The sequence below is a fragment of the Gymnoscopelus microlampas genome, assembly GCF_963454915.1.
Source record: "Gymnoscopelus microlampas genome assembly, chromosome: 10".
NCBI classification, from domain to species: Eukaryota; Metazoa; Chordata; class Actinopteri; order Myctophiformes; family Myctophidae; genus Gymnoscopelus; species Gymnoscopelus microlampas.
The window spans coordinates 46,818,336-46,843,545 of record NC_139947.1 but is presented as its reverse complement, the minus strand read 5'-3'; the positions used below and the strand labels follow the sequence as shown (position 1 = coordinate 46,843,545).

At 43.4% G+C, this 25,210-nt stretch overlaps 3 protein-coding genes across 3 annotated transcripts; 1 reads left to right on the top strand and 2 right to left on the bottom strand.

Annotated features, from left to right (window-relative positions):
* Positions 1 to 7,345: 7,345 nt before the first annotated feature.
* Positions 7,346 to 14,279, bottom strand: LOC311054257 (melatonin receptor type 1A-like; the record flags this gene model as incomplete). The annotated part of the gene is made up of 3 exons (XM_084070133.1): positions 7,346 to 7,501; positions 12,780 to 12,997; positions 13,502 to 14,279. The coding sequence occupies 3 exons, from the start codon at positions 14,277 to 14,279 to the stop codon at positions 7,346 to 7,348; spliced, it is 1,152 nt and encodes a 383-aa protein (XP_083926259.1).
* Positions 14,280 to 16,717: 2,438 nt separating this feature from the next.
* Positions 16,718 to 20,434, top strand: LOC311053189 (3-hydroxy-3-methylglutaryl-coenzyme A reductase-like; the record flags this gene model as incomplete). Its single annotated transcript, XM_084068640.1, has 2 exons — positions 16,718 to 17,656; positions 18,812 to 20,434. 2 exons carry the CDS (start codon positions 16,718 to 16,720, stop codon positions 20,432 to 20,434), a joined length of 2,562 nt encoding a protein of 853 aa, XP_083924766.1.
* Positions 20,435 to 21,680: 1,246 nt separating this feature from the next.
* On the bottom strand, positions 21,681 to 24,821 carry LOC311053104 (zinc-binding protein A33-like). The gene is made up of 2 exons (XM_084068508.1): positions 24,558 to 24,821; positions 21,681 to 23,741 (listed from the first exon to the last, which is right to left on the bottom strand). The coding sequence occupies exons 1-2, from the start codon at positions 24,807 to 24,809 to the stop codon at positions 22,551 to 22,553; spliced, it is 1,443 nt and encodes a 480-aa protein (XP_083924634.1). The 5' UTR covers positions 24,810 to 24,821; the 3' UTR covers positions 21,681 to 22,550.
* Positions 24,822 to 25,210: the final 389 nt, after the last annotated feature.

The window sequence follows — 25,210 nt, the reverse complement described above, 5'->3', positions numbered from 1 at the left end:
CAGTGCATATACTGTCTCTCCGTATTTTAACTTTTTTCGCCATTCTATGTCACAACACTATGACCCCCAAGGGGTCCTTGGGGGGGGTTCCAGGGGGTCCCCAGCTAAATGTGTTGATACATCATCACAATAAATTAACCTTTTATACTTTGGCTATTCAAAAATAGCAGATATACAAGCTCATAGCGCGGCACCGAGCTATGAGCTTGTAGATCTGCTATTTTTGAAAAATCGTGAAAATTTGTGCAAACCTTTGAATATATTTTTTAAGCGAACATTTGTAACTCAAATCTTTGCTTCTGGGGGTCCCTGGCACTAAATATTTGAGATGGGGGTCCGCGGCCAAATACATATACATTTTGGGGGTCCTTGACATGAAAAAGTTTGAGAACCACTGATGTAGAGTCTATACAATAGACCAACCGGTCGGTCTGACCAACCTACCTACCTACATACTGAACATGCTGTAACTACCTGTCTACTGTAATTAGGCAGGTAGTAATATCCTGTGAGGGATATACAGTTGTCATAGCAGCTGTATGAAACAAAGGACAGATACAGATAGTGGTAAAGTGATACATCTACACTTACAATGAAATAAAAAAACAATCACTAATAGGATGGAGTACAGGTTCAGGTAGTAACACACAGAGATTAGGAATAAAGAACTAAAAACCAAAGAATATTTAGGGTCTTACTTGGTTCTCTGCACTTGGACTGCCTGGGATTTGCATGGTGTATGGATTCATGTATACAAATAAATGTAGTCAAAGCGTACATGAACATATGTACACTCAATCCACAGTGGATAGTGATAAACAGTGCTGGGAGGGAGAGAAGGGAAGCCCAGAGGGCTTTTATGAAACAAATCAGAACATAAAATAAAAATGTCACATATACGGTGATTCATAGACCTTGGGCTAAACATGCCAGACTTTAAGGGGTCCATTTGGTTACATTTGCACTTCCTCAGAGTCAACTTAATATACTCAAGTTTTAACACTGTGTTGTTTATTGAGGGGTTTGACTTAAGAAGAAATGTCTTGACTCTCTATGTCTCTCTCTCTCTCGTTCTCTCTCCGTCTCCCTGGCAGTCGCTCCAGTCTCAAAGGGGCACACAGGTTCATTTGGTTACATTTGTACTCCCTCTCAGAGTTAACTTAATAGTCAAGATTTGACGCTGTATGTGTTCGTTAAGAAGAAATGTCTTGACTCATATGTCTCTCTCTCTCTCTCTCTCTCTCTCTCTCTCTCTCTCTCTCTCTCTCTCTCTCTCTCTCTCTCTCTCTCTCTCTCTCTCTCTCTCCTTCTCTCTCTCTCCCTCGCAGTCGCTCCAATCTCAACAGTCGCATGGACGACGGCACACCACACAACTGCCAGGGCGGCGGTCAGATCACCACGGCCATCATCAGCATCCCCACGCCGCCGGCCACCACCCCGGAGGGCAACGCCCACCACCATCCGCACCCCGCCCCCTGCCCCGCCCCTCAGAACATTGTGAAGGTGTCGGCACTGTGAGGCCTGCGGCGCAGGCAGGACGACGACATAAAGGAAAAAAAAGAAAGGACCTAGAACGAAGGATAAAGACTCTTTGTGAAGGACAGGACGGACGGACGGACGGAGGGACGGACGGAGGGACGGACGGAGGGACGGACTGGGGAACGACAGTGAAGTCGGTGGAAGGCTTTTTAAAAGAGTCCCAGTCAGGCCACAGTGGAGCCTGCCCTCTGCTGGACATGTACTGTAACGACATGGACTCACTGTACAGACAGAGGAGGGCTTTTAGATAACAGTCTGTGCGTATGTGTGCGTGTGCGTGCGTGCGTATGTGTGTGTGTGATGTGCAAGCGTGCGTGCGTGTCATTTTAGATGGAGGGCGTGTGTGTGTGTGTGTGTGTGTGTGTGTGACAGTGCATTTCCAAAGCACCAGAGAGACCTCATACCAGAGTAAAAGTTAATCCTTGATCTATACTTGGTTTCGCGCGTTCAGCGTCGCGCACCAGGAAATAGCCGATCTACAAGCTCGCGTCATGGCGCGGCGCCAGCTTGTAGATAGACGGCGCGCGACACCATGCGCAAACCAAGTATAACAGGGATTCAATACGTCACTGTGCACAGTGCACCTTTCTATGATTTGAAGTTCAGTTTGTCCTGTACCATCTTTTCAGACGGTGATTTAAATGAAAAGAAATGGATCAAAAACGTGAGAGAGACGACTGATTGAATTATCAAAAAGTATATTTTTTTGCAATGAGTCATTGCATAAATATTTTTGCAATGAGGTGATTTGCCCTTATGTTATTGTTTTTGTGTCATTTTGGTCCGTTTTACCTATTCATCAGTATACCACTTATTCCTTTTCAGGTGCAATATTATTCTTTTAAAGAAGGCAGACATTTGTGAATGTGTGTGTGTGTGTGTGTGTGTGTGTGTGTGTGTGTGTGTGTGTGTGTGTGTGTGTGTGTGTGTGTGTATTGGAATGTGTGTGTTGAATTTTGTGCTTATCGGTAGGACGTGTGTGCGTGCGTGCGTGCGAGCGAGTGTGTGTGTGTGTGTGTGTGTGTGTGTGTGTGTGTGTGTGTGTGTGTGTGTGTGTGTGTGTGTGTGTGTGTGTGTGTGTGTGCGCGTGCGTGCGCGTGCGTGCGTGCGTGTGTGTGTAAATCAGAAACCTGTTTGAATTCTTCTGGAAGTCTCTATGGCTTGTATACAGTATATTTGACTAGCTGCCACTCTGAAGGGTTCACCGTACACATTTCTGTCCAAAATTCTCAGCTATAGCAGAGCCTTTTTACACAATATGTGCCTGTTTTGTTTGGGTAAAAAAGAGAACCATTTGTTTGTATTTTCTTTTTTTTTCTCTTCAAATGCTTAATTACCCTTCCCTTCTCTTCTCTGTTCCCTCTTATAGCTCAACAGAACTCAAAATAACTCACTTGTCTAACAAACAAACAAACAAACAAACAGAACAGACAGACCAAATGAGGTACATTTTTCAACTCAATAATACACCACAGTTAACTAGAAGCACAAGGCAATTTGCTGAGAATTTCTGACACGGATCTGTTCTGAGCCTCTGGGTTCTTTTGTGAATATTGTTAATAGAATATTTTGTAATATTTGGCCATCGTCGGGCAGAACCAGTGAAGCTGTCCTCCTTCTTCTGTCTCCTCCTCTCTCTCTCTCTTTTTCTCTACCTTTCTCTCTCTACCTCTCTCGCTCTCTCGTTGTTGTCCTGTTGTAATCCCCCCTCCCCCCCCCTCCTGTGTGAACAGCACAGTGGTGGAAAAAGTACAGTAAAAGTTCTTTACTTAAGTAAAAGTACCAATACTGCAGTATAGAAATACTCTGTTACAAGTACAAAAGTATTGGCATCAAAATGTACTTAAAGTACCAAAAGTAAAAGTACTAAAATGTTTGAAAATAGCAGATCTACAAGCTCACAACGCGTCGCGATGCGACGCGTTGTGAGCTTGTAGATCGGCTATTTCAAATAGCCAATGTATAAAATAGGGCTAAAGTGGTTAATGTATGTTTCATAATATCATAATTTATATCTGAAAAGTAACTAGTAACTAAAGTTTTCAAATAATTGTAGTAAAAGTACAATATTTGCCTCTGAGATGTAGTGGAGTAGTAAAAAAGTATTGGAAATACTCAAGTAAAGTACAAATACCTCAAAATTGTACTTAAGTAAATGTACTTAGTTACTTTCCACCACTGGAACAGCAGTATGCTTTCAGTAGTCGTTTTAGTGTTCAACGTTTCTCTCTTACAACTCGGGCATTTTTCTTTCCTTTTCTTTTTTTAAAGTATGTGTACTCTTTGTGATTAGAGGAAACTTGATGTATGTACTTTTTTGTCCCACTCTGTGGTTTTCAAGGAATTTATCGCTCTTGGGTTTTACTTTTTAGTTTTCGTTTGACTCTCTGGAGAACTTGAAGCGGGGACGTCCGTCCTCCGTGTCAGCAAAAGGACATGGAGGAGAGGACACCGTACAGAAGCCATCCATTACTCTATAGATCAGCTTTTTTACCAACCTGTGGGCCGGGAGGAAACTGCAAGTCGGCCCCCAAATAATTGTCCAGAACGTTGTATTGATAATAACAATATGAAGACATGTATGTGAAACAAATGCGATGGTATTTTTTCTGTAACCCATTAAGACCTGAGAGGCCGATTCTACAAGTGTTTTCTAAATCCTAACAGTTTTCTGAAAAACGTAATGTTTCTAATATCAGTGGTTCTCAAACTTTTTAATGTCAAGGACCCCCAAAATTATATGTATTTGGCCGCGGACCCCCATCTCAAAATATGTAGTTCCAGGGACCCCCAGATGCAAAGATTTGAGTTAAAAGTGTTATATATATATATATTAAAAGATTTGCACAAACTTTCACGATTTTTATAAAATAGCAGATCTACAAGCTACGACCCACCCACAGGTTGAGAACCAACTGATCTAAGACAGACCACTAAGATCTGGGATGCTATAGGCATCTGGCCACTTAACCCTAGCATCCCTATTCTGGGTCATGTCATAATGGGTGATCGTTCAGTGAAAATAAAGCGAACACAAACGCCTGAAAATATCAGATCTACGAGAGATCGGCTATTTTCAGGCGCAGTGATTTTGTATAGAGGGAAAAAAGGTGACGGGACCAAGTATAGACCCCTGGGGGATTCTAGGTTTAAGTGACTATAGCACCCACCTATAATTAATGACATTTAATGTTTATGTTCCTCTCAATTGGTCTTGTTTACCATTCTGTCACGATCATCAGTTCAGCAGCTCCAGAAACAGCATTTAGACTTGTGTGACTCAAGTGAACGAGACCAGGGTATCACTACAGCAAGGTGGGGCAACCTCAGCAACAAAGAAAAAGTGGGTTGCCAGTCCTTGCTCCATCATCCATATAGAAATTACATATTTCTTTAGAGCAGGGGTCTTCAACAGGGGGTCCAGGAACCCCTAGGGGGTCCTCAGAGTTACTACATAATGGTGGGGGCCGCCAAATCTTGGTGTGATAGGATGTTTTTTTTTTACATTAACCACTTGAACCCAAGCATTCCTATTCTGAGGAGAACCTTAGCCAAAAATAGCAGATCTACAAGCTGTGAGCTTGTAGATCGGCTATTTTTGACCAAGATGTTTGGTGGGGAGGGAAACAAGTACGGAGTGAAATGTCAAGTTTACTAATTATTGATGCTTTTAAGTGGTTAAATGTCTGAAACATTAACATGAATCCAACATAATAGTGCTATCAAACGAGTCTATGGAGTTATCTATGAAAGAGTTAAATCTGCAACACAATTTTATAAAATATGTAGTGGGGGGTCCCTGCTTCGTCCCTCTCTCAGCTAAGGGGTCCTTGGACTTCAAAATTGTTGAAGACCCCTGCTTTAGTGTACACAGACAGGACACGGGACCCTGGGGTCTAATTATCCTATTATTTTGTGAAGTAGTTCTTGCTGATTCAGGGTATTGTACCAGACCCCCACAATAATAAAATAAAATATAAAAAAGCCAAAAATGTTCAACATTGAGTTGGATCAGGAGGTTGTTACCTCCTATGGTATTACTAGTAGTGACCTAGCACTATGACACTGGTAATTTAGTACTGTATAAAGTGACAACAGATGCCTATAGACCCAGTATTAGTATTTAGTTGAAACTGTAGGCAAATTCACCTCGGGTAATAAAAGAAAACAAGCACAGACAGACAGGGTAGAGTTTTCTGTGAACTTGAAACGAAGGGGGGTTGCTCACATATTGACTTCATATTCACAGCATCGTCTGACACATAATAGGCTTTTAAATCTGTTGGACGTGCTAATGCTGTAGCAAGGATATGATGTAAATAGTGGCGGAGACGAGGTTCACCGTTTTGTTGTGGGGTCTTACTTTTTATTTATCTTTTTTTTTTAGATTTTGTCAAAAGAACGATATCTGATTCATTCCTAGATGTACTGTTTCGAGATGGAGGTCGGATTGTGTGAGACACGATTCAGGTGACTACGTCGACAAGTCTGCGCAAAAGTGTCAAATGATTGTGTTTTCCTTACAGGCGACTAAAACAGGTCTGTGATTGTGTTGGGTCTGTCTCTCTTTCTCTCTTTGTTGTTCACGCTCTTTGATTGTCTTTTTCCCCTCCGCGCGCGAGCAGTCAGTTTCTCTTTCACTCTTTTTGCTTTCCCTTCCTCTGCCTTCTGTCGTCGTTGAGACTACTGCTGTGCGTGTCTCATCAGGTGTTGGATATTATTTATGATCTTGTCTTGTGTCCCGACTGTGAAACGCCTGATAAAAAAACATCTATATCTGCCACAAATCCCAAACCTGTGGGCTCTACTTTCCAAATGCTTCCGAGTCTGTCTCTCTCTCTCTGTGTGTGTGTGTGTGTGTGTGTGTGTGTGTGTGTGTGTGTGTGTGTGTGTGTGTGTGTGTGTGTGTGTGTGTGTGTGTGTGTGTGTGTGTGTGTGTGTGTGTGTGTGTGTGTGTGTGTGTGTGTGTGTGTGTGTGTGTGCGTGCGTGCGTGTACAGTCCTTACAATTATCAAAAGAGCAGTCATCATCCTAAAGAGTAAGAGTGGTCAACTGGAAGACTCGCCCCGAAATGCGCTCGCCCCCATTTTTTCCACGGACCGCTCGCCCTGAGCGGTTCTTGTAGTTATTTTAGTGAGGTTAAGGTTAGTAATTAGGTTAGGTTTAGGCATAGTTTTACTGAGGTTAAGATTAGGAATAAGGTTAGGTTTAGGCATAGTTGCCAGACCCAGGGGGTCGGCCTACATGAGGCTTTGTCGGTCGGTCGGTCGGTCTGTCGGTCTGTCCGTCTGTCCCTCTTTTCCTCTGCACACACGTCATGCAAAGCCATCCAGATCTCAACTACTAGGGGTCTGGCAGTACCAGGTCTCCTGGTTCACTTGTTTTACTGAGGTTAAGTTTAGGAATAAGGTTAGGTTTAGACATAGTTTTACTGAGGTTATACGTTTAGGAATAAGGTTAGGTTTAGGCATAGTTTTACTGAGGTTATACGTTTAGGAATAAGGTTAGGTTTAGGCATAGTTTTACTGAGGTTACGTTTATAGGAATACCTGGTGGCGACCGTTCCGAGGTCGCCGGATTTGAACCGGGGCGAGCGTGTTTTGGGGCGAGCGTTGTATTCCGACAAGCTGGTGCCTAATGTCCTGTCATACGACGGTGTCACACACATCAAGCTGACGTGTCGCACCCGCTACACGTTGTTGTGATCTTGTAGATGGTGTATTTTTCGCCACTCGACATCGTCGTACGATGAAGTCTGACTCGGGCTCAAGCAGTTGGCCTCAAGTATTTGCTGGCTGCCATCTTCTCAGCCCTTCAGTCTCAGTGGACACCCCGGGGTGGAGGACAGGATCTTACTGAACTCGGAGCGGAACTGTCGAGTGACCATGGTGTAGATGAGGGGGTCCACCGCGGCTGGCACGCAGGTTAGGACCATCGCTGACGTCTCCAGCTCCATGAAGAACTGTGGCAACACAGTGCAGAGGGAACAGGAGGGGGATATGTTATAGGACAGTTGTTCTCAACCTTTTCAGGCCGTGACCACCCCCCCCCCCCAACCCAAATAATCATAATTGAACTGGGGACCCCCCCACCCTGACACTTGGAATGTAGGAGTGAGGTATTCAATTGTGTTTCGCATTGTGAGCTTGTAGATCGGCTATTTTCAATGTTTGACCAGTTTTTATTGTATCATTTGTTGATTACTTTTGTTGCAGTAACATAAAAAAAGGAAAGGTAACTAGCGATATTGAACTTTCAACTGTGGGAGGTCTTCAGGTTTATTACTATGATTGATTGTAGAATTGGGTTTTGAGAGTGACTGAGAGTACAAAAAAAAAAGTTTATATAAAATGAAATAATTTGAAATGTTTTTCTGTTGGGGCGGGCACTAAGTATTCCCATTAGTTGCATGATGCCTGGTACAGTTCTTTGTGACTCACAATTGTCATATTAGGCCATATTGTCTAGCTCCTTTTCCTTCAGTTTCGTTCCCATCAAGTGGATCTAAATAATCTCTGCTTCTTAAAAAATATCTATTGGTAGTAAGAAAAAAAACTACCGACATCTGATTCGGCGCAGTATTTTTATAATTAGAGTTTAAAAGCATAGAGGTATGATATAACTAGAGGGCGGATTGCCCCGCCCCCAGCTATCATTTCATTGAATGTGCTCACTGGCGTTTTGAAGCACCCGGAAGCCTGCCGGAAGTAGAATTATTGAGTCGTTTTTGGACACACCGTAGATTTATGAGCATGCGCAGTAGTGTCCTTTTTGCGTTCTACGGCAGCCCGTGTGTCAAGGATTGAACGCGAGATATTTATGAAATTCACTGGAGATGCCTATGTATATGTAAATGCATATGTATTTATGTATAATATGTTTACATATTTATATCTATATATATAAATATAGACCAATTATTTGTTTACTAACATTGAGCCTGGACGCACAGGTGATTGTTTCACGCAATCAATTCCCAACCTGTTTCGGGGTGCACTGGTTTCAGCACACCCCAACCCCCTCTTGTGTGTGTTGGCTAGTGAGACGCGTCCTAACGAGACCTGATATAATGGGTTTCGTTGCGCGCATACTGGCTGCACGCAGCCAGTATGACGTCGTCTGTTAAGGGGTCTATATATCAGTATGTTTTGCTCGCGCATGTATTTCTCCCCGCCTGCAGTTCCAGCTTTGGCCACTGGGGTGGCGGCTTCAAGATTTCTCAGCGGTTCTGGGGGCTTGTTTAAAAGTCGGTACTATTTTCTTAGCAGCGCAGTAATACATTCAAAGGAGTGGTGCGGTTTTTGACACGTGATTCCCGTTACAACCAATGGAGTTGCCTCTTCCGCCTCACCACTTCCTGCAACAACGGCCATAGCAACGGTAACGTCCGAAGAAAATACATGAAAACAAAGAAAATATCCTTCAAAAGAACGTCAAAAGGACTCAAAACGATGCTATATGAATCTTATGTCTGACCAGAAAGAAGAGGTTCAGGAATTTACACGGACAAGATGGGACACATGAACAACAAGCCATGGATACACGACGGTCGTCTGTCCCGACCGAACTTCAACCAGGTGTTTGCACTTTTCCATTTACGGCCCGTACATCTACATAAACGTTCAGATTTCAAATATAAAGTGCTTACCGCATGGCCATTGATGTTACAATTCTATATGGTCCCACAGAAATACCCGTATATTCCGTGTTGTTCAATAAAGAGTATTCTTAACCGATCGGTGACCATTTTCTCATAGATGTATAATGTATCAGAATGCAATACACCTCCCATCCGATAGGGTCGCATGGTTGAAAGGATATGGTGAAATGGCTACCGATCGGATTAACAGGCTTTTTATTGAACAATACGGAAGATACAGGTACTTCTCTGGGCCCGTACATAATTTTAACATCCATGGCCATGGGTAAGCATTTTAAATCTGAAATATGAACGTTTATGTAGATGTACGGGCCGTTAATGGAGAAAGTGCAAACACCTGGACTGGTTGAATGTTTCAGGGCTACTAGAACGTGCATCAACGTTACTTATAGACATCAACATTGTGTGGATATGGGTTCTTACAAGCCTCCTGAGGAAGCTGGGTTTCACGCAACATTCTACCAGCGTTTTATTGACTAAAATACATTAATGTGATTAATGTGAGAGGAAAACGGCAGAAGGATCAACTCTCTCAAACAGAAACGTCAGCAGGTGAGCCACATTTTAACATGAGACTGAAATAATTTATTGTGTTATTATTAGATAAAAGCATTGAAAATAGCAGATCTACAAGCTCACAACACATCACAACAGGTTGTGAGCTTGTAGATCTGCTATTTTCAATAGATTTATTTGGGGGGAGACACATTTTAACATGAGACTGAAATCATTTTTTATGTTATCACATGAAAAAAAAAAAAATTAGCATATCTACAAGCTCACACGTCGGGTTGTGAAAGTAAAACTACTGTACCTCAAAATTCTACTTGAGTACAGTAGCCTACTTGAGTAAATGTACTTAGTTACTTTACACCACTGAAAGTACAGGTACTAAAAAAACGTACAGTACTCAAGTGAATGTCCACCACTGCATCTCACCAGTGCTGATAAAGCCCATAAGCTAATTGGCAATATGGCCAAGTAAGAGATTGTAAACAAAACATGCATGTCAATATTGGACTGTCAAATATTGATTTGTCATTTTATGATTGTATGGGTGCTATTACTGTATTTTAAACATTCGTGTGTCATTTAAGTATTAGATAGCCTGCACCTTTGACTCTAGCCTAGAGGAAGCCTTTATGACAAAGGTCATTAAATACCAACCACTCCTACATACCATCTCAGAGCTGGGCTATTAGGTGCAGACTATTTGTTTTTATATTTGCCAGCCTATAGGACATACCCACATACTGGCTGTTAGAGGGTTTCAACAACTTTGGATGCCCAAAAAGGAGGCAAAAAGGTTGGCAAAGTATTGTGCTGTAATTGGCAGCCGCCATATATGGCGGAGACGGTTATACCCTTATACCCATAGAGTACTGAGTGACATGTTTATTGTATCGCGAAGTCATATGCCAGGATTATGTGAATGTAACCTTACTGCACCTACAGTATAATATTTGTGTCCCTGTATGTTTCTCCTTTATGTGAACATAAATAAATGGTTAGAGTGTGTGTGTGTGTGTGTGTGTGTGTGTGTGTGTGTGTGTGTGTGTGTGTGTGTGTGTTTGTGTAAGTAAATGAACCACCCTTCACTGACCGCTACAAGATCTTCTGTGAGAGTCATCTGCCATGGCTTATAGTTGACCAAGAGGTGCTGAAAACAGTGGCGGAGCGTCCGGGGAGGCAAGGGAGGCGGCCGCCTCCCGGCCCGCGACCCTGGAGGGCCCGGCCGCCGGGCCCTCCAGGGTCGCGGCCCCGACCCGGTCGCCGCGACCGGGCCGGGGCCGCGACCTCTCCGCGGCGCCTCTCCGCCTCTCATTTAATTAAAGCAACAACATAACCCTAACCTAACCCTATCCTAACCCTAAAACCGAAATAAAGTGACAAAAAGCCCCCCAAAAGGTGACCCGACCCGACCCAAACCCGCAAAATTTTCCGCGCGCTTCGCGCGCGGGATTTGCACCGACGCACGCGCACTGCGCGCGCGTGCGTGGTGGCACGGGGGGGGGCCTGATCACTGTGCTCTGCCTCCCGGCCCGGCTTTCAGTTGTTCCGCCACTGGCTGAAAATAAACCAGCTACGAAGGATGTTCACAGTGAAGAAGCATGAGGATCTTGATGCTTCAAACTACAGGTAAATCAAATACTATGTGTGTCTCTGACAGTTCTGGGAAACAAAACAAAAAACTTTTTGCTGAAAAGTATATTATAGATGTATTCCCTCACAAAAAACATCTATGAGAGTATATTTAAACTAAATTGGCGATCATTGTTAATACGTCTTTATTGATACACTTGTGCTCATCTTTCCCTAACATTTTATGTTGCAGGCAGGATAAATTGAAGCGGAGGTTGACCCTTGAATTTTCCCCCAGCTGGTTTTTCACTGCCCTACCAAGTGCAACATCTCTGAACATACATACATGTCCTTCCTAGGTATTTTAGGAAAAAGGTTTGGTGATGCAGGGCTGCAAGACATACTCATTGAGTCAAGTTGGTGCCCCAAATCCATCAATGGTGTGATCAGTGGTCATCCACAGGAGATTCAGTCTGCACTTTCATATTTTGTCATATTTGTATACTATTTAGCTGCCGTTGCACTGTCAACCAACATTTCTCTGTTCATACCTGTGAGTGACACAGAAGGCCTGATCTGGGGGGTGGGTGGGAGGGTTGATGTACCACTGACACATGCTGTGACACACTTTGGTATTTTAATAAATATTTCATACCATATGTTGTAATAATTTGGAGCTTTAGTGTTTTTATTTTACTGTAGTCCATTTTTGGCATTATTCCAATCTAGAGGGCTGATTTTCAGCCATTAGTGCTGCTTTTTTTCTCCTACCTTTCAGTACACAGTAGGTTATGACATTTTCTATGTATGAAATATAAGCTTTTAGCTAAATGTGCTATGTGTATGTTTCATTGTGCTGGGCACCAATCACTTCAGTAGAAGCGTTTTCTTTCTACATTTCATGATCAAAATTCAAACATGAGGCACCAATACTTGTTTCAGATGTTAGGTACATGTATTTATGACATTTGAGAAAGAGTTTGTGTTGCCAAAATCAGTTTTCAATATTTTACAAGCAAAAATAGCAGCACAAGATTTTCGTTTTTTGGTTATTCACTTTAATATACATTTCTGGCTTGTGAAAAAATACTGCAGGATTTTGTGCGGAGGTATTTTAACCCAAAGTCCACAAGGGTATTGTCTATGCAAAAATGCATTGAAAAAGTAGATCCAAGACATGGGAACGAAATTCATTTTCTAGGCACTTCTTGGAGGGTCACCACACGGCCTATATCAAAAGTTTACATGGACATGATGAGATTTGTTGACACAATGTCAATTCTATATGTTACATTTGGTGAGGGAAGACTGTCACTTCAGCAAAAGCACTACATTTTCTTTTTCTTTTCTCTCTTTATTTTTTCTTATTTTTTGTGGGTATTAAAAATGTCTTATAAGTCCTTAAATTGTCATTTCACTGGGGACCCCCCAACAATCATGTGGGGGCCCACCTGGGGTTCAGGCTGAGAACCCTCGCGTGGGGGGTCAAGAGACACACCTCCCCCACGATCTCCGGACGTGATACCACCGTGGTGGATCTTTTTAGAGATGATCGGTTCTTCTCCCTGGAAGGAGGACTGGCCGCTTCTGCCACGGTGATGACCGGGCACTGCTGCCCGCTGGACGAGCCCACGGCGGCGGCGGCGGGGGGGAGAGAAGAATCGGCGGGAGCTGTCCGGGGTGCTGAAGCTGCTGGAACTGTCCTCGGTCCTGAAGCTGTGAGGCAGTGGTGTAGAGTAACTAAGTACATTCACTCAAGTACTGTACTTAAGTACAATTTTGAGGTATTTTTTACTTTACTGAAGTATTTCCAATTGTCTGTACTTTTACTTACTACTCCACTACATCTCAGAGGCAAAATGTTAACTTTTACTGCACTACAACAATTTGAAAACGTTATAGTTACTTTGTAGATTTTGGTTATTTATACAAAACATACACAACTTCAGATCTACAAGCTCACAATGCGTTGCAAAGCGACGCGTTGTGAGCTTGTAGATCAGCTATTTTCAAAAGATTTTTATACATTTTGAAAACTTTAAATGGGGCAGTCTGCATAATGAGTAAGCCTACTTTTACTTTTGGTTCTTTAAGTACATTTTGATACCAATACTTTTGTACTTTTACTCAAGTACATTTTGAATTCCAGACATGCAGAGTATAGCCTACTTCTACATTGCAGTATTGATACTTAACTTAAGTTAAAAAAAGAAATAGTACTTTTTCCACCACCGGCTGTGAGGCTGAGCCAGCTCCACACGTGTCCCACCACCGTCGGCCTCAGCTGGATCCCGCTGTCGAACACCTTCTTGCTGTGCTGCCTCACGATGCGGAATATCCTCAGGTAATGGACGATGATCATGGTCAGGGAGCAGCCCCACACCGGCACCAGCACGTAAGCCCCAAACGAGTCCGTGTAATCGGCGTGAGACTCGTCGCGGAACTGGCCCCACACCAGCCGACGGCAGAGCATGTAAAAGACGGCCTGTTTGGAGAGGGTCAGCGAGACCACGGCCAGGACGAGCCCGCACGCCCAGATGGAGAGGATCCACAGGCGGATCCTCGCCCTGCGTCGCTCGGTCTGCATGAACGGGTGGGCGATGGCCTGGAAGCGCTCCACGCTGATGCCGACCAGCGTGAGCAGCTGGACGCAGCTGCACAGCGCGTAGATGAACTGCTGCAGGGCGCACAGGGCGGGCGACACCGAGCCCTCCTGGCCGTAGCGCAGGAGAGAGAAGAGCAACAGCGGCGTGTCCACGGAGCACTTCAACAGGTCACTGGCGGCCAGGCTGACCAGCAGCGCGTTGTTGGAGTTCTGCAGGCTCTTGGTCCGGTACACCACCCAGCACACCAGCAGGTTCCCGGGTAAACCCAGGACCAGGGTTAAACTCAGGATCGCGCAGTTGAACGCGAGGAATATCGCGTCCGTGGTCGCGTCGTCTGCCGCCTCGTCGCCGCGCGCGGCAGCCGTTTCGTTCCAAAAAGTATCCGGATCCATCATGATCTCTCAGCCGTGTTTTTGTGTTACCGTCTCTCCCAGTGTTGTGTTCTATTTTTTTTCGGAAGGTATACGCTACGATACGATGCGCGTGGTCGTGGGTATACGCTCTCGCGTTTTCAATGGATGAAACAGTTTTTGAAGGTATACGGTAGTGCCGAAAAAAAATCTCAAGGTATACGCCGTACACAGCATCTGACGGTAGAACACACCACTGGTCTCTCCTCCTTCCTCCCACGGGAGCAGCTGGTCATTTACCGAGCAGCAGCCGAGTTCTTTAGTAACTGTGTACTGTGTGTACATAAGTTTCATTAACTATTATCGCGGACGTCTCTGCGTCGCTGGGATATGAAGCCGACGTCATTCGGAATCGGGTCTGTGCGCATCATAGGTGTAAAGTACATTTACATTTACTCAAGTACTGTACTTTTTTAGGTATTTTTACTTACTGGAGTATTTCCAATGTTCTATACGTTTACTTTTATAAGCTACTCCACTATATCTCAGAGGCAAATATTGTAGGCTACTGTACTTAGTTTTACTCCTCTACAATTATTTGAATACTTTAGTTACTTTGCAGATTTGTATTATTATTACAAAACATACGTTAACCTCTTCAGCCCTATACTGCGGCTATTTGAACATTGCCGATCTACAAGCTCACAATGCCGTTGTGAGCTTGTAGATAATACTATTTTCGAAAGATTTCTAAGGGACATTTCTATGGGACATTTCTGCATAATGAGTACTTTTACTTTTGGTACTTTAAGTACATTGATGCCAATACTTTTATACCTTTACTCAAGTAAATTTTGAATATCGAATTTTTACTTGTAACAGAGTAAAACAATATTGTGTTGTATTGTGGTATTGTTACTTTATACTTAAGTAAACAAAAAAGTTGGAGTACTTTTTCCACCACTGCTGTGCGCATAGAAGAATGCATGCATTCATTCAGTCAAATTAAAGTGACCCTGTATCAGCCAAAAGACACTGTATTGCCTATTAGGCTACTGTGTTAAATTCGTAGTCTTGTCTGATGTAGGAAAGACGAGCTAATCATGTCTGCTATTATAGCACAAGTTACAGCACAATAACTGTCACTTGAGGTCTAGTCCAGGGGTCTTCAATAGGGGGTCTGGGACCCCTAGGGGGTCCTCAGAGTTACTACAGGGGTCCGCCAAATCTTTGTGTGATATGATATTTTTTTTTACCTTAACCACTTGAACCCTAGCATCCCTATGCTGAGGAGAACTTTAGCCAAAAAATAGCAGATCTACAAGCTCACAGTTGCTGGTTGTAATGACAAATGTAATCACAAAGAATATGTCATCAATATGACATAGTAATGACATCATATTGGCCTCCAAGATAACTAGACGGGCACCGGCCTACTCAGGAACGATGGAAGTCAGGAATGATGCAAGTTGGAAATGTATGCCTAACCCAGTTAGCAATACCCATTGTATGAGTTGTTAGAGTATCCGTTCTACCCGTCTGTCTGACGGTTTCGGTCTGTGTCCCTTATGCCCACATAAAGAGTTCTGTGTCATGCATGCCCAAATATGGAGTCTAGGCCAGTATATGAAATCTGGTATCTGGAATTGGTATTACAATATTTTTTTGGGAGATCCACTGACCAACCAACTCGGGTCCTCTGTAATACACACGCCAAGGTTGAAGTCGGTCGGGCCCATGTATGGGCATATCTTGTAACATTTAACAAATCTGGCTGGAGTGGAGGTGGTTGGCAGGCTGAGGTTGATGGCAAAAAGGCAAGCAACCGAAGCAGGAGAAAAGGAGTAAGTCCAAAAGCAAAAAACACTTGGAGAAAAACAGGAACACAGTAGAACAGTAATGCACTCATAAACACTGGGAATAACTGACTAGAAACGTTACCGCACAGAGACTGTAAAAGGATCTGGCAGCGCGTGACCAGGGCTTTTAAAATGTGGAGGTTGATGGGAAGATGGCAGGAAGGTGAGTGAGATGACCAGAGACAGGTGCGCCAATCTGGAAAGCCAGGAACCAAGCCTACTACGCCCACACACAGACAGACAGACTAACACATAGACACACAGGACACTGGCAGGGACCGTGACATAATATCTGTCGGATCGGCGCTTCTGAACAACCAGATTTCCATATATGCCTATACAGTATATGGGCATATCTGTCTTATCCATATTGACGGTTCTTGACAACTGCTTATCCAATCGTCTCGACACCACAGCACTCCCTCTGGTCGTCGGCGACACGCGCGCAGAGTGTGATGATGTCATTTGATGTCACAGTGTGACATAACAAACAGCAAAGGATTACATCACTTGATATAATCTTGCGTGGTGATTCCAACCCATTTACAGTTGGAGTCTATCCGTAGGTCCATTTATTGCACTGAGTAGACAACCTCAGGCAAGTCGGAGGCACCTGGGACCATGCTGTCTCGCCTTTTCAGACTTTATGGCCTGCTGGTAGCATCCAACCCATGGGAGGTAATTGTGGCCACCATTGCCCTCACCGTCTACTTCATGTCCATGAATGGCCTGGCAGCTAACAACAAAGTGTGCAGCTGTCCCAAGCTTCGGGGAGAAGTCCCGGGCAGTGACATCATCATTCTAACTGTCACACGCTGTATGTCAATTGTCTACATGTATTTTCAGTTCAAGAAAGTTAGACACCTGGGCTCAAAATATATTCTGCGTATTGCTGGGCTCTTCACCATATTTTCCAGCTTCATTTTCAGTGCAGTGGTCATTTACGTCTATGGGAAAGAGCTGTGTGGCCTCAATGGAGCAGCACTACCATTCTTCCTTATTGACCTGTCCAAAGCCTGTACATTGGCCAAGTTTGCCCTCAGTTCAAGGTCTCAGGAGGAGGTAAGGGAGAACATATCTCAGGGCATGGCCATCCTAGGTCCCACCTTCACACTAGATGCACTTGTAGAGTGCCTGGTCATTGGAGTGGGCACCATGTCAGGTGTGCCCCAGCTAGAGATCATGTGCTATTTTGGCTTCATGTCTGTTGTAGCCAATTACTTTGTCTTCATGACCTTTTTCCCTGCCTGCGTCTCACTGGTCCTGGAGTTGTCCAGGGAAAGCCACGATGGCCATCCTATATGGCAACTGAGCCACTTTGCCCATGTGCTGGCTGAAGAGAACAACAAGCCAAATCCTGTCTCCGAAAGGGTTAAAATTATCATGTCTCTGGGCTTGGTCCTGGTCCATTCCCTCACACGATTAGCTGCTGAGCACACAGGCCAGAATCATATAGTCAACAGATTGGACTCCAGTAGTTCCATGTGGCCTCTGCATGTGACTACCCTGGGACTAGCCCTGCTACTGGCCGTGAAGTACATCTTCTTTGAGCAGTCAGAAGTAGACATCCTGACATATAAGCTGGAGGCTGCTATGGATACCCCAGAGCGGGGGGTGGCTATGAGGAGAGAAATGCTGTCATCCATCTTACCTGACCCTTCTGCCATAGCTCATCTACCTTATAAGGACTATGATTATTCTGAAGTGATGGGCATTTGCTGTGAGAATGTCATTGGATACATGCCTGTTCCAGTAGGTGTTGCTGGTCCTCTTCTATTGGATGGGAAGCGGTTCCACATTCCTATGGCAACCACAGAAGGCTGCCTGGTGGCCAGCACTAACAGAGGTTGCAGGGCAATTGCTTTGAGTGGTGGTTGCAGAAGCATTATTCTATCTGATGGCATGACTAGCGGTGCTGTTGTACGGCTGCCTTCAGCGTGCCGGGCTGCAGAGGTAAAAGTCTGGCTGGACTCCATAGATGGATTCAATATTATCAAACAAGCATTTGACCTGACTAGTTGGTTTGCCCGTCTAGAGAAGCTGCGAATAGACTTAGCTGGGAGGAACCTGTATATTCACTTCCAGTCCCAGACAGGAGATACTATGGGCATGAACATGCTCTCAAAGGGAACTGAGAAGGCTGTGAGCAGACTTAAGGAACATTATCCAGAGATGGAGGTGTCATCAGTCAGTGGGAACTACTGTACAGATAAGAAGTCTGCTGCCATGAACTGGATTCTGGGCCGCGGCAAGTCTGCTGTTTGTGAGGCCACTATACCTGCCAAGGTGGTCAAAGAGGTCTTGAAGAGCAGTACAGCTGCCTTGGTAGAGCTGAACATCAATAAAAACTTGGTTGGCTCAGCCATGGCTGGTACGATTGGTGGCTTTAATGCTCAAGCTGCCAACATTGTAGCTTCTATCTACATTGCCTGTGGACAGGACCCTGCAAAGACTGTGGGCAGCTCCAACTGTATAACTCTGATGGAAGCTGCTGGTCCTGAGGGAGAGGATCTTTACATAAGCTGTACCATGCCATCTATAGAACTTGGAACTGTGGGAGGTGGCACTAATCTGCCACCCCAACAAGCCTGTCTGCAGATACTTGGTGTTCAGGGCCCCAGCCCAACTCAGCCAGGCGAGAATGCCCGTCAGCTGGCCAGTGTAGTTTGTGCTGCTGTCCTGGCAGGAGAACTCTCAATTATGGCTGATCTTGTGGCAGAGTCATCCGTGTTTCTTAATAGTCCAGTCACCAGCTCCCCTCCTACACTGAGACACAGAGGGACAACAGAAGACTGTTGCAGAAGGGAGTTGCAATCACCCAAACCACTGAAGAGTGCAGCTGCCAATTCCTCAACATCAAACCCCACCCTTCTTACTGACTCTAAATCATCTGAGCCTGACATGGTCTCCAAACACAAGGAGGTGATTCAACCCCTGGCAGGCTCAGTGGAAATGATTTGTCCCTGTGATTCAAGTGAAATGGATTCTTCTGGTGAGACCCCCTCTTCTGAATGTATTATAACTTCAGAGCCTCGAAAGCTGGACAAATGTTTGGCCATCCTCATGGATCCCCAGATGGGTCCCAGTTTCCTTACTGATGCAGAAGTGGTGAACCTGGTGATGTCACGCAAAGTCCTGAACTACAAGCTGGAAGCTGTCATGGATACTCCAGAGCGGGGGGTGGATATTAGGAGAAAAATGCTTTCATCAAACTTAACCAACCCTTCTGCCTTAGCTTATCTACCTCATAAGGACTATGATTATTCTAAAGTGATGGGCACTTGCTGTGAAAACGTCATTGGATACATGCCTGTTCCAGTAGGAGTTGCTGGTCCTCTTCTTTTGGATGGGAAGCAGTTCCAAATTCCTATGGCAACCACAGAAGGCTGCCTGGTGGCCAGCACCAACAGAGGTTGCAGGGCAATTGCTTTGAGTGGTGGTTGCAGAAGCATGGTTCTATCTGACGGCATGACTAGGGGTCCCGTTGTACGGCTGCCTTCAGCATGCCGGGCTGCAGAGGTCAAAGCCTGGCTGGACTCCATAGATGGATTCAATATTATCAAACAAGCCTTTGACCAGACTAGTAGGTTTGCCCGTCTAGAGAAGCTCTTTATACGCTTAGCTGGGAAGAACCTGTATATTCGTTTCCAGTCCCAGACAGGAGATGCTATGGGCATGAACATGCTCTCAAAGGGAACTGAGAAGGCTGTGAGCAGACTTAAGGAGCATTATCCAGAGATGGAGGTCTCATCAGTCAGTGGGAACTACTGTACAGATAAGAAGCCCGCTGCCATGAACTGGATTCTGGGCCGTGGCAAGTCTGCTGTTTGTGATGCCACTATATCTGCCAAGGTGGTCAAAGAGGTCTTGAAGAGCAGTACAGCTGCCTTGGTTGAGCTGAACATCAATAAAAACCTGGTTGGCTCAGCCATGGCTGGTATCATTGGTGGCTTTAATGCTCAAGCTGCCAACATTGTTGCTGCTATCTACATTGCCTGTGGACAGGACCCTGCACAGACTGTGGGCAGCTCCAACTGTATAACTCTGATGGAAGCTGCTGGTCCTGAGGGAGAGGATCTTTACATAAGCTGTACCATGCCATCTATAGAACTTGGAACTGTGGGTGGTGGCACTAATCTGCCACCCCAACAAGCCTGTCTGCAGATGCTTGATGTGCAGGGTCCCAGCCCAACTCAGCCAGGCGAGAATGCCCGTCAGCTGGCCAGTGTGGTTTGTGCTGCTGTCCTGGCAGGAGAACTCTCACTCATGGCTGCTCTTGCTGCTGGTCACCTAGTCCAGAGCCATTTGACACATAACAGATCTAAAGTGAACCTATGAGAAACACCCTTGTCATAATCAAGAGAGTAGTGACAGAAACAATGATGGTCCAGCAGCATGAGCACTCTTGGATACAATGGGAAACCTGGAAGTCATATAAAGCGAAGAATTAGTGACTCTATTATGTGTTTTGTATCACAGACATTGAAAGGAGCATTAGCTAGTTTGCAAATGCTTTATAATTTGCCTCAGTATAAGCTTCTTTTTTTTGCTTGCTAATGAGTTAAGAGGTTTTTTAGAAAATACCAACTTCAAAAGCTCTACACTGCACTGAATAACGGCGACAGAGATTGCTTCTGTCGGTTCTGCAGCCTGAGTTTATGTGACGCAAACCATATGCACATTATGGTTTGACCATTGTTTTGTTGGAAACACAAGCCATATTCATAGGGTATGTCACTTGTTGAAAGCTGAACAGAAGGATAAATACAGAATATGATACTCCTGATGAATACAGGTTTACTACTGATAGTGAGAAAGTTTTCCTATGCGCGTTTTATTTATTTTAAATGTCTTGTGTAACCTGTCAAGCACTCCATTGTCTTAGTGTGGGTGCTATGTAAACCTGCAGAGCCTTACAGTGAAAAAGAAAAAGGAGATGTCATGGAATTATTCAATGACCTGGAGTTGATTATCAATCAATAATGGTTGCGCTGGTTTACATTGTGTAACACCCATCTCATGTGTTCAGTGATGTTTAGAACTGGGTAGTCATTAGGCTACTGGGAAACTGAGGAGGGTGGTGGAGCTTTCTGGGTGTTGGGGGTGAAATACCACAGTAAGAATTTAGTACCAACTGCCTCATGTACAGAAAACAACAATTTGCAATATACAAAATAGGGATGAAAAGTTAAACCAAGGAGGGAACTATCTCATCTGTTCATCTGTAATGCAGGTAACCTGAAATGTATGCATAGTCTTTATGCATTTGAAGTTTATGGCACTTTTTTATGCTAGCCGATGAGGTCTGACCCTGACCCAGTAACAGTCTGCTGATACTGATCAGCAAATGTGATTAGCGACATCAGCAATAGCCATCATTTTAATGTGTGGCCTACTGGGTGAAGAAGTACTAGAATGATGAAAACTATAACTAACATTGCAGAATTTTATATCTTATTAATATGATAACATTAAAGACATGAAGGAAAAACAGAACACAAGTACAGTAAACTAGCTTGGCTAGCACAGCAAAAATAGTACTCCCCACATCCCCCAGTAAAGTACTGTAGGCCAATCATTTATTACATGAATTTATTGAGAATGATTTTCAATACTTCTGCTTTGATCTGTCAAAGCTTTGAATACAAAAAGAAAAATAAATTCAACCAATGCCACAATTTATCCTCACGCAAAACAATGCACTTCACGTCAAGTAAACAACTGATTAAATGTAGATAATGATAAAAGAACCAAACCATCTAAAACAGACAGAAAATACAATTTGGAAAGGAGATTGAAAAAAGAAAAAGTTCTACTTCTCTTGACGGAAATCCACAAAGGATTGAAACATTACTAGATAAAGTGGTGGCAATGTTAGCCTAGTGTGCAGGTTTTTCTTTATTTATTTGGACAACGGACATACTGTAGGACATTACCTCTGCCAAGAACCTATCAAGAGGTCATGTAACCTCTTTGTAAATATTAAACAAAAACAATTAAATAAAATACAAATTGAACAGCCAGTGGATCAGTCCAGTTTGGCTGATGACATCATTTGATGATGGTTATGCATATCAAAGACAGTGATTAATATTGATTATAGACATTCCATTGATTGGTTATGGTTACACTGTAAATGCATTAGGAAAAAAGAAAACATTAACCAGTGTAAAGTGCTACAGTAGATATGACTGCATACATAGTATCATCATAACATGTAAATACTTGCATATAAAAATGTAGATGATTGCATATTGTAACACTTTCAGTCAATCAACTGTCAATGAAATTGATGGTGAACTTTGCTCGTTTTCTTGAGAACCTTTTCATGCTCCTTTTTACATCTTTGACATCAGTGGAGATGTCAGGGAAAGTTCTAGGTTTAACTTTTATTTTAGGACATTTTCTCACATTGACCTGTTCCAAGATTTAGAAGAGGTTTCACCAAACCAGCTCAGTACCAGCACACTGTCAAGGGGTTACAATCTTCCCCCTGTATGTCGTTATTGTATCCAAGATTGAAATAAGCTGACAGTGGCATGGACATAAGAGTGGACGTTATAGTATCAACATGCTCCATATTAGCTGCATCATAGAAACACACTTGTTTGGCTGAGCAGTTAAGGTAAATTCCAATCTTTTGATGTCTGCCAGTAAACGTAAGCTCTCTTTCAAAATTGCCATTATAGATGCTATACTTTTGCCCATTATACCTCAGGAAATGGTTGTATACCCCTAGTTCCCAAAAGGCCCTATTGCCAACCTCTATTTCCCAATAATGCTGACCTTCACCGAATTCATTGGCACTGAATGTCTTTGTGTCTAATCTGTCTATATGCCTTTGCATAGTATGATAGGCAGAACCACCAAAAGCAAAACCACTTGTTTGTTGACCAAAACCAAAAGGAGCAGACCCCACATTTTGACTCTTTTGAACAGACCAAAACAAACTTCGTCCATCATGAGAAATCATTAGAGCTGTATTATCTCTTTTCAATGTGAGCCTCTCTGGTAGGGGATTGACCACCTGTAGCAACTCTTTCCAGACAAAGAACTGCAGGTGGCTCTCATAGGGCCCCAGAGAGACAGATGAAGAGGTCACCTGAAGCTCCATTGCTCTGGAATTGAATAGGCTTTCTGGCGTTGCTGTGCTGGTACCTTCAGTCCAGCTCTGTAAGAACTTCTCTGGGTCTGTCATTTCCAAACAAGATCTTGCCCTGACTTCTATCCCTTTACACTCTGTCAAGGCTGTCTCCATAGCGTTCAACTTCTCACTCATCTTCTCTACAGCCTCTCTCTCTTTCTCCTTAAGTTCTTTCTTTATTTCACCCTTTCGCTTTGTCAAAAACTGGTACATCTCTTCAAATTGGGCGTTGATTTGAGTCATCAGGTGACTAGACTTCTCTTTGGTTGTTGTTATTTCTTCTCTCTGTGCCTGGGCTTGCCTCTCAATAGCCAGGACATCACTACAGAGGTTCTCCACACCCTTCTCCAGCTCCCGCCTCAAAGACACAGCAGCCTCTTTGATTGGTTTAAACTTGTGTCCCTCATGCTTCTCCCCATCTCTGCAAATGACACATGCCAACTGCTGGTCTGTCTCACAGAACAACTTGAGCTTTTCGTCATGTTCAGGGCACAAACACTCCTGTGACAGAGAGACAGGGGGAAAATAGGAATTATGCATTAGTTTGTATTGACTGGAAAGGTTCAGAATGTTGACACTGCCCCCCTAAATCAGCTTGTGTAACTATATATTTGATCAAGTCAGCATAAAACCACATGTAAACCAATTTAACAAATACGATTTGAATCACATAATCATTCCTTAGCCATGTTCAGACAACATAAAAAAACAATACGACTCCAATCTGGATAGGAAATCAAATTTGGGCAGCCAGTCTGAACAAGGAACCAATAGCCACAGATCAGTGGTGTAAAGTAACCAAGTACATTTACAAGTACTGTACTTGAGGTATTTTTACTTTACTGGAGCATTTCCAGTTTTCAATACTTTTACTCCACTACATCTCAGAGGCAATTATTATACTTTTACTCCACTACAATTAGTTGAAAACTTTCTTGTTAGTTTGTAGATTTTGATTATTATTACAAAACATGTATTAACCACTTCATGCCCTTTATACATTTCGCCGATCTACAAGCTCACAATATGCAATGCATTGTGGACTTGTAGATCTGCTATTTTCAAAGATTTTTTATACATTTGGAAACTTGTGAAATGGGACATTCTGTATAATGAGTACTTACTTTCAGTACATAATTATAAAATATATTTTAATGCAAATACTTTTGTACTTTGTTTTACTCAGGTCAATTTTGAATACAGGACTTTTATTTGTAACATTACAGTATTTCTACATTGAGGTATTGATACTTTACAAAATGTGAGTATTTCTTCCAACACTGCAACAGATTAAATCACTGTCATCACTTAATTTACCTGCAATTGTCCTATTTTCATCTTCGCAGCTTCTTTAGCTTTCTCGGCCAGGCTCTTCAGAATGTGGTTCGTCGGGAGGTATTTCTCCTCTGTTGGAACAGTTTCTTTGCACTGTGGGCACTGGCTCGACGTAGACAGACATTTTGTCACACACTTCCTACAGAAAGAGTGTCCACAGAGAAGGCTCACTGGATCAACGAAGAAAGTCACACAAACGGAGCAGGTCAGATCCTCGGTGTAAAGACACGCCATGTTGTCTTTGGGTCGACGTCTGTTTCCTGGATCTGACAGAAACATATAATGACCGTGGGGCGGGCTATATCTGATGGTAAGTTTCGTTTTCCAAGAAATAGGAAATAGCGCCCCATCAGGCTAGAGTAGATTCAGTGGTGGGAAAAGTACTCAAATGTTTTACTTAAGTAAAAGTATCAATACTGCAATGTAGAAATACTCTGTTACAAGTAATTGTCAATTTACTTGAGTAAAAGTACAAAAGTATTGGTATCAAAATGTACTCAAAGTACCAAAAGTTGAAAGTACTCATTACAAATCTTTTGAAAATAGCAGATCTATACAAGCTCCAATGTGTCGCATTGCAACACATTGTGAGCTTGTAGATCGAGCTGAAGTGGGTAATGTATATTTTGTAATAA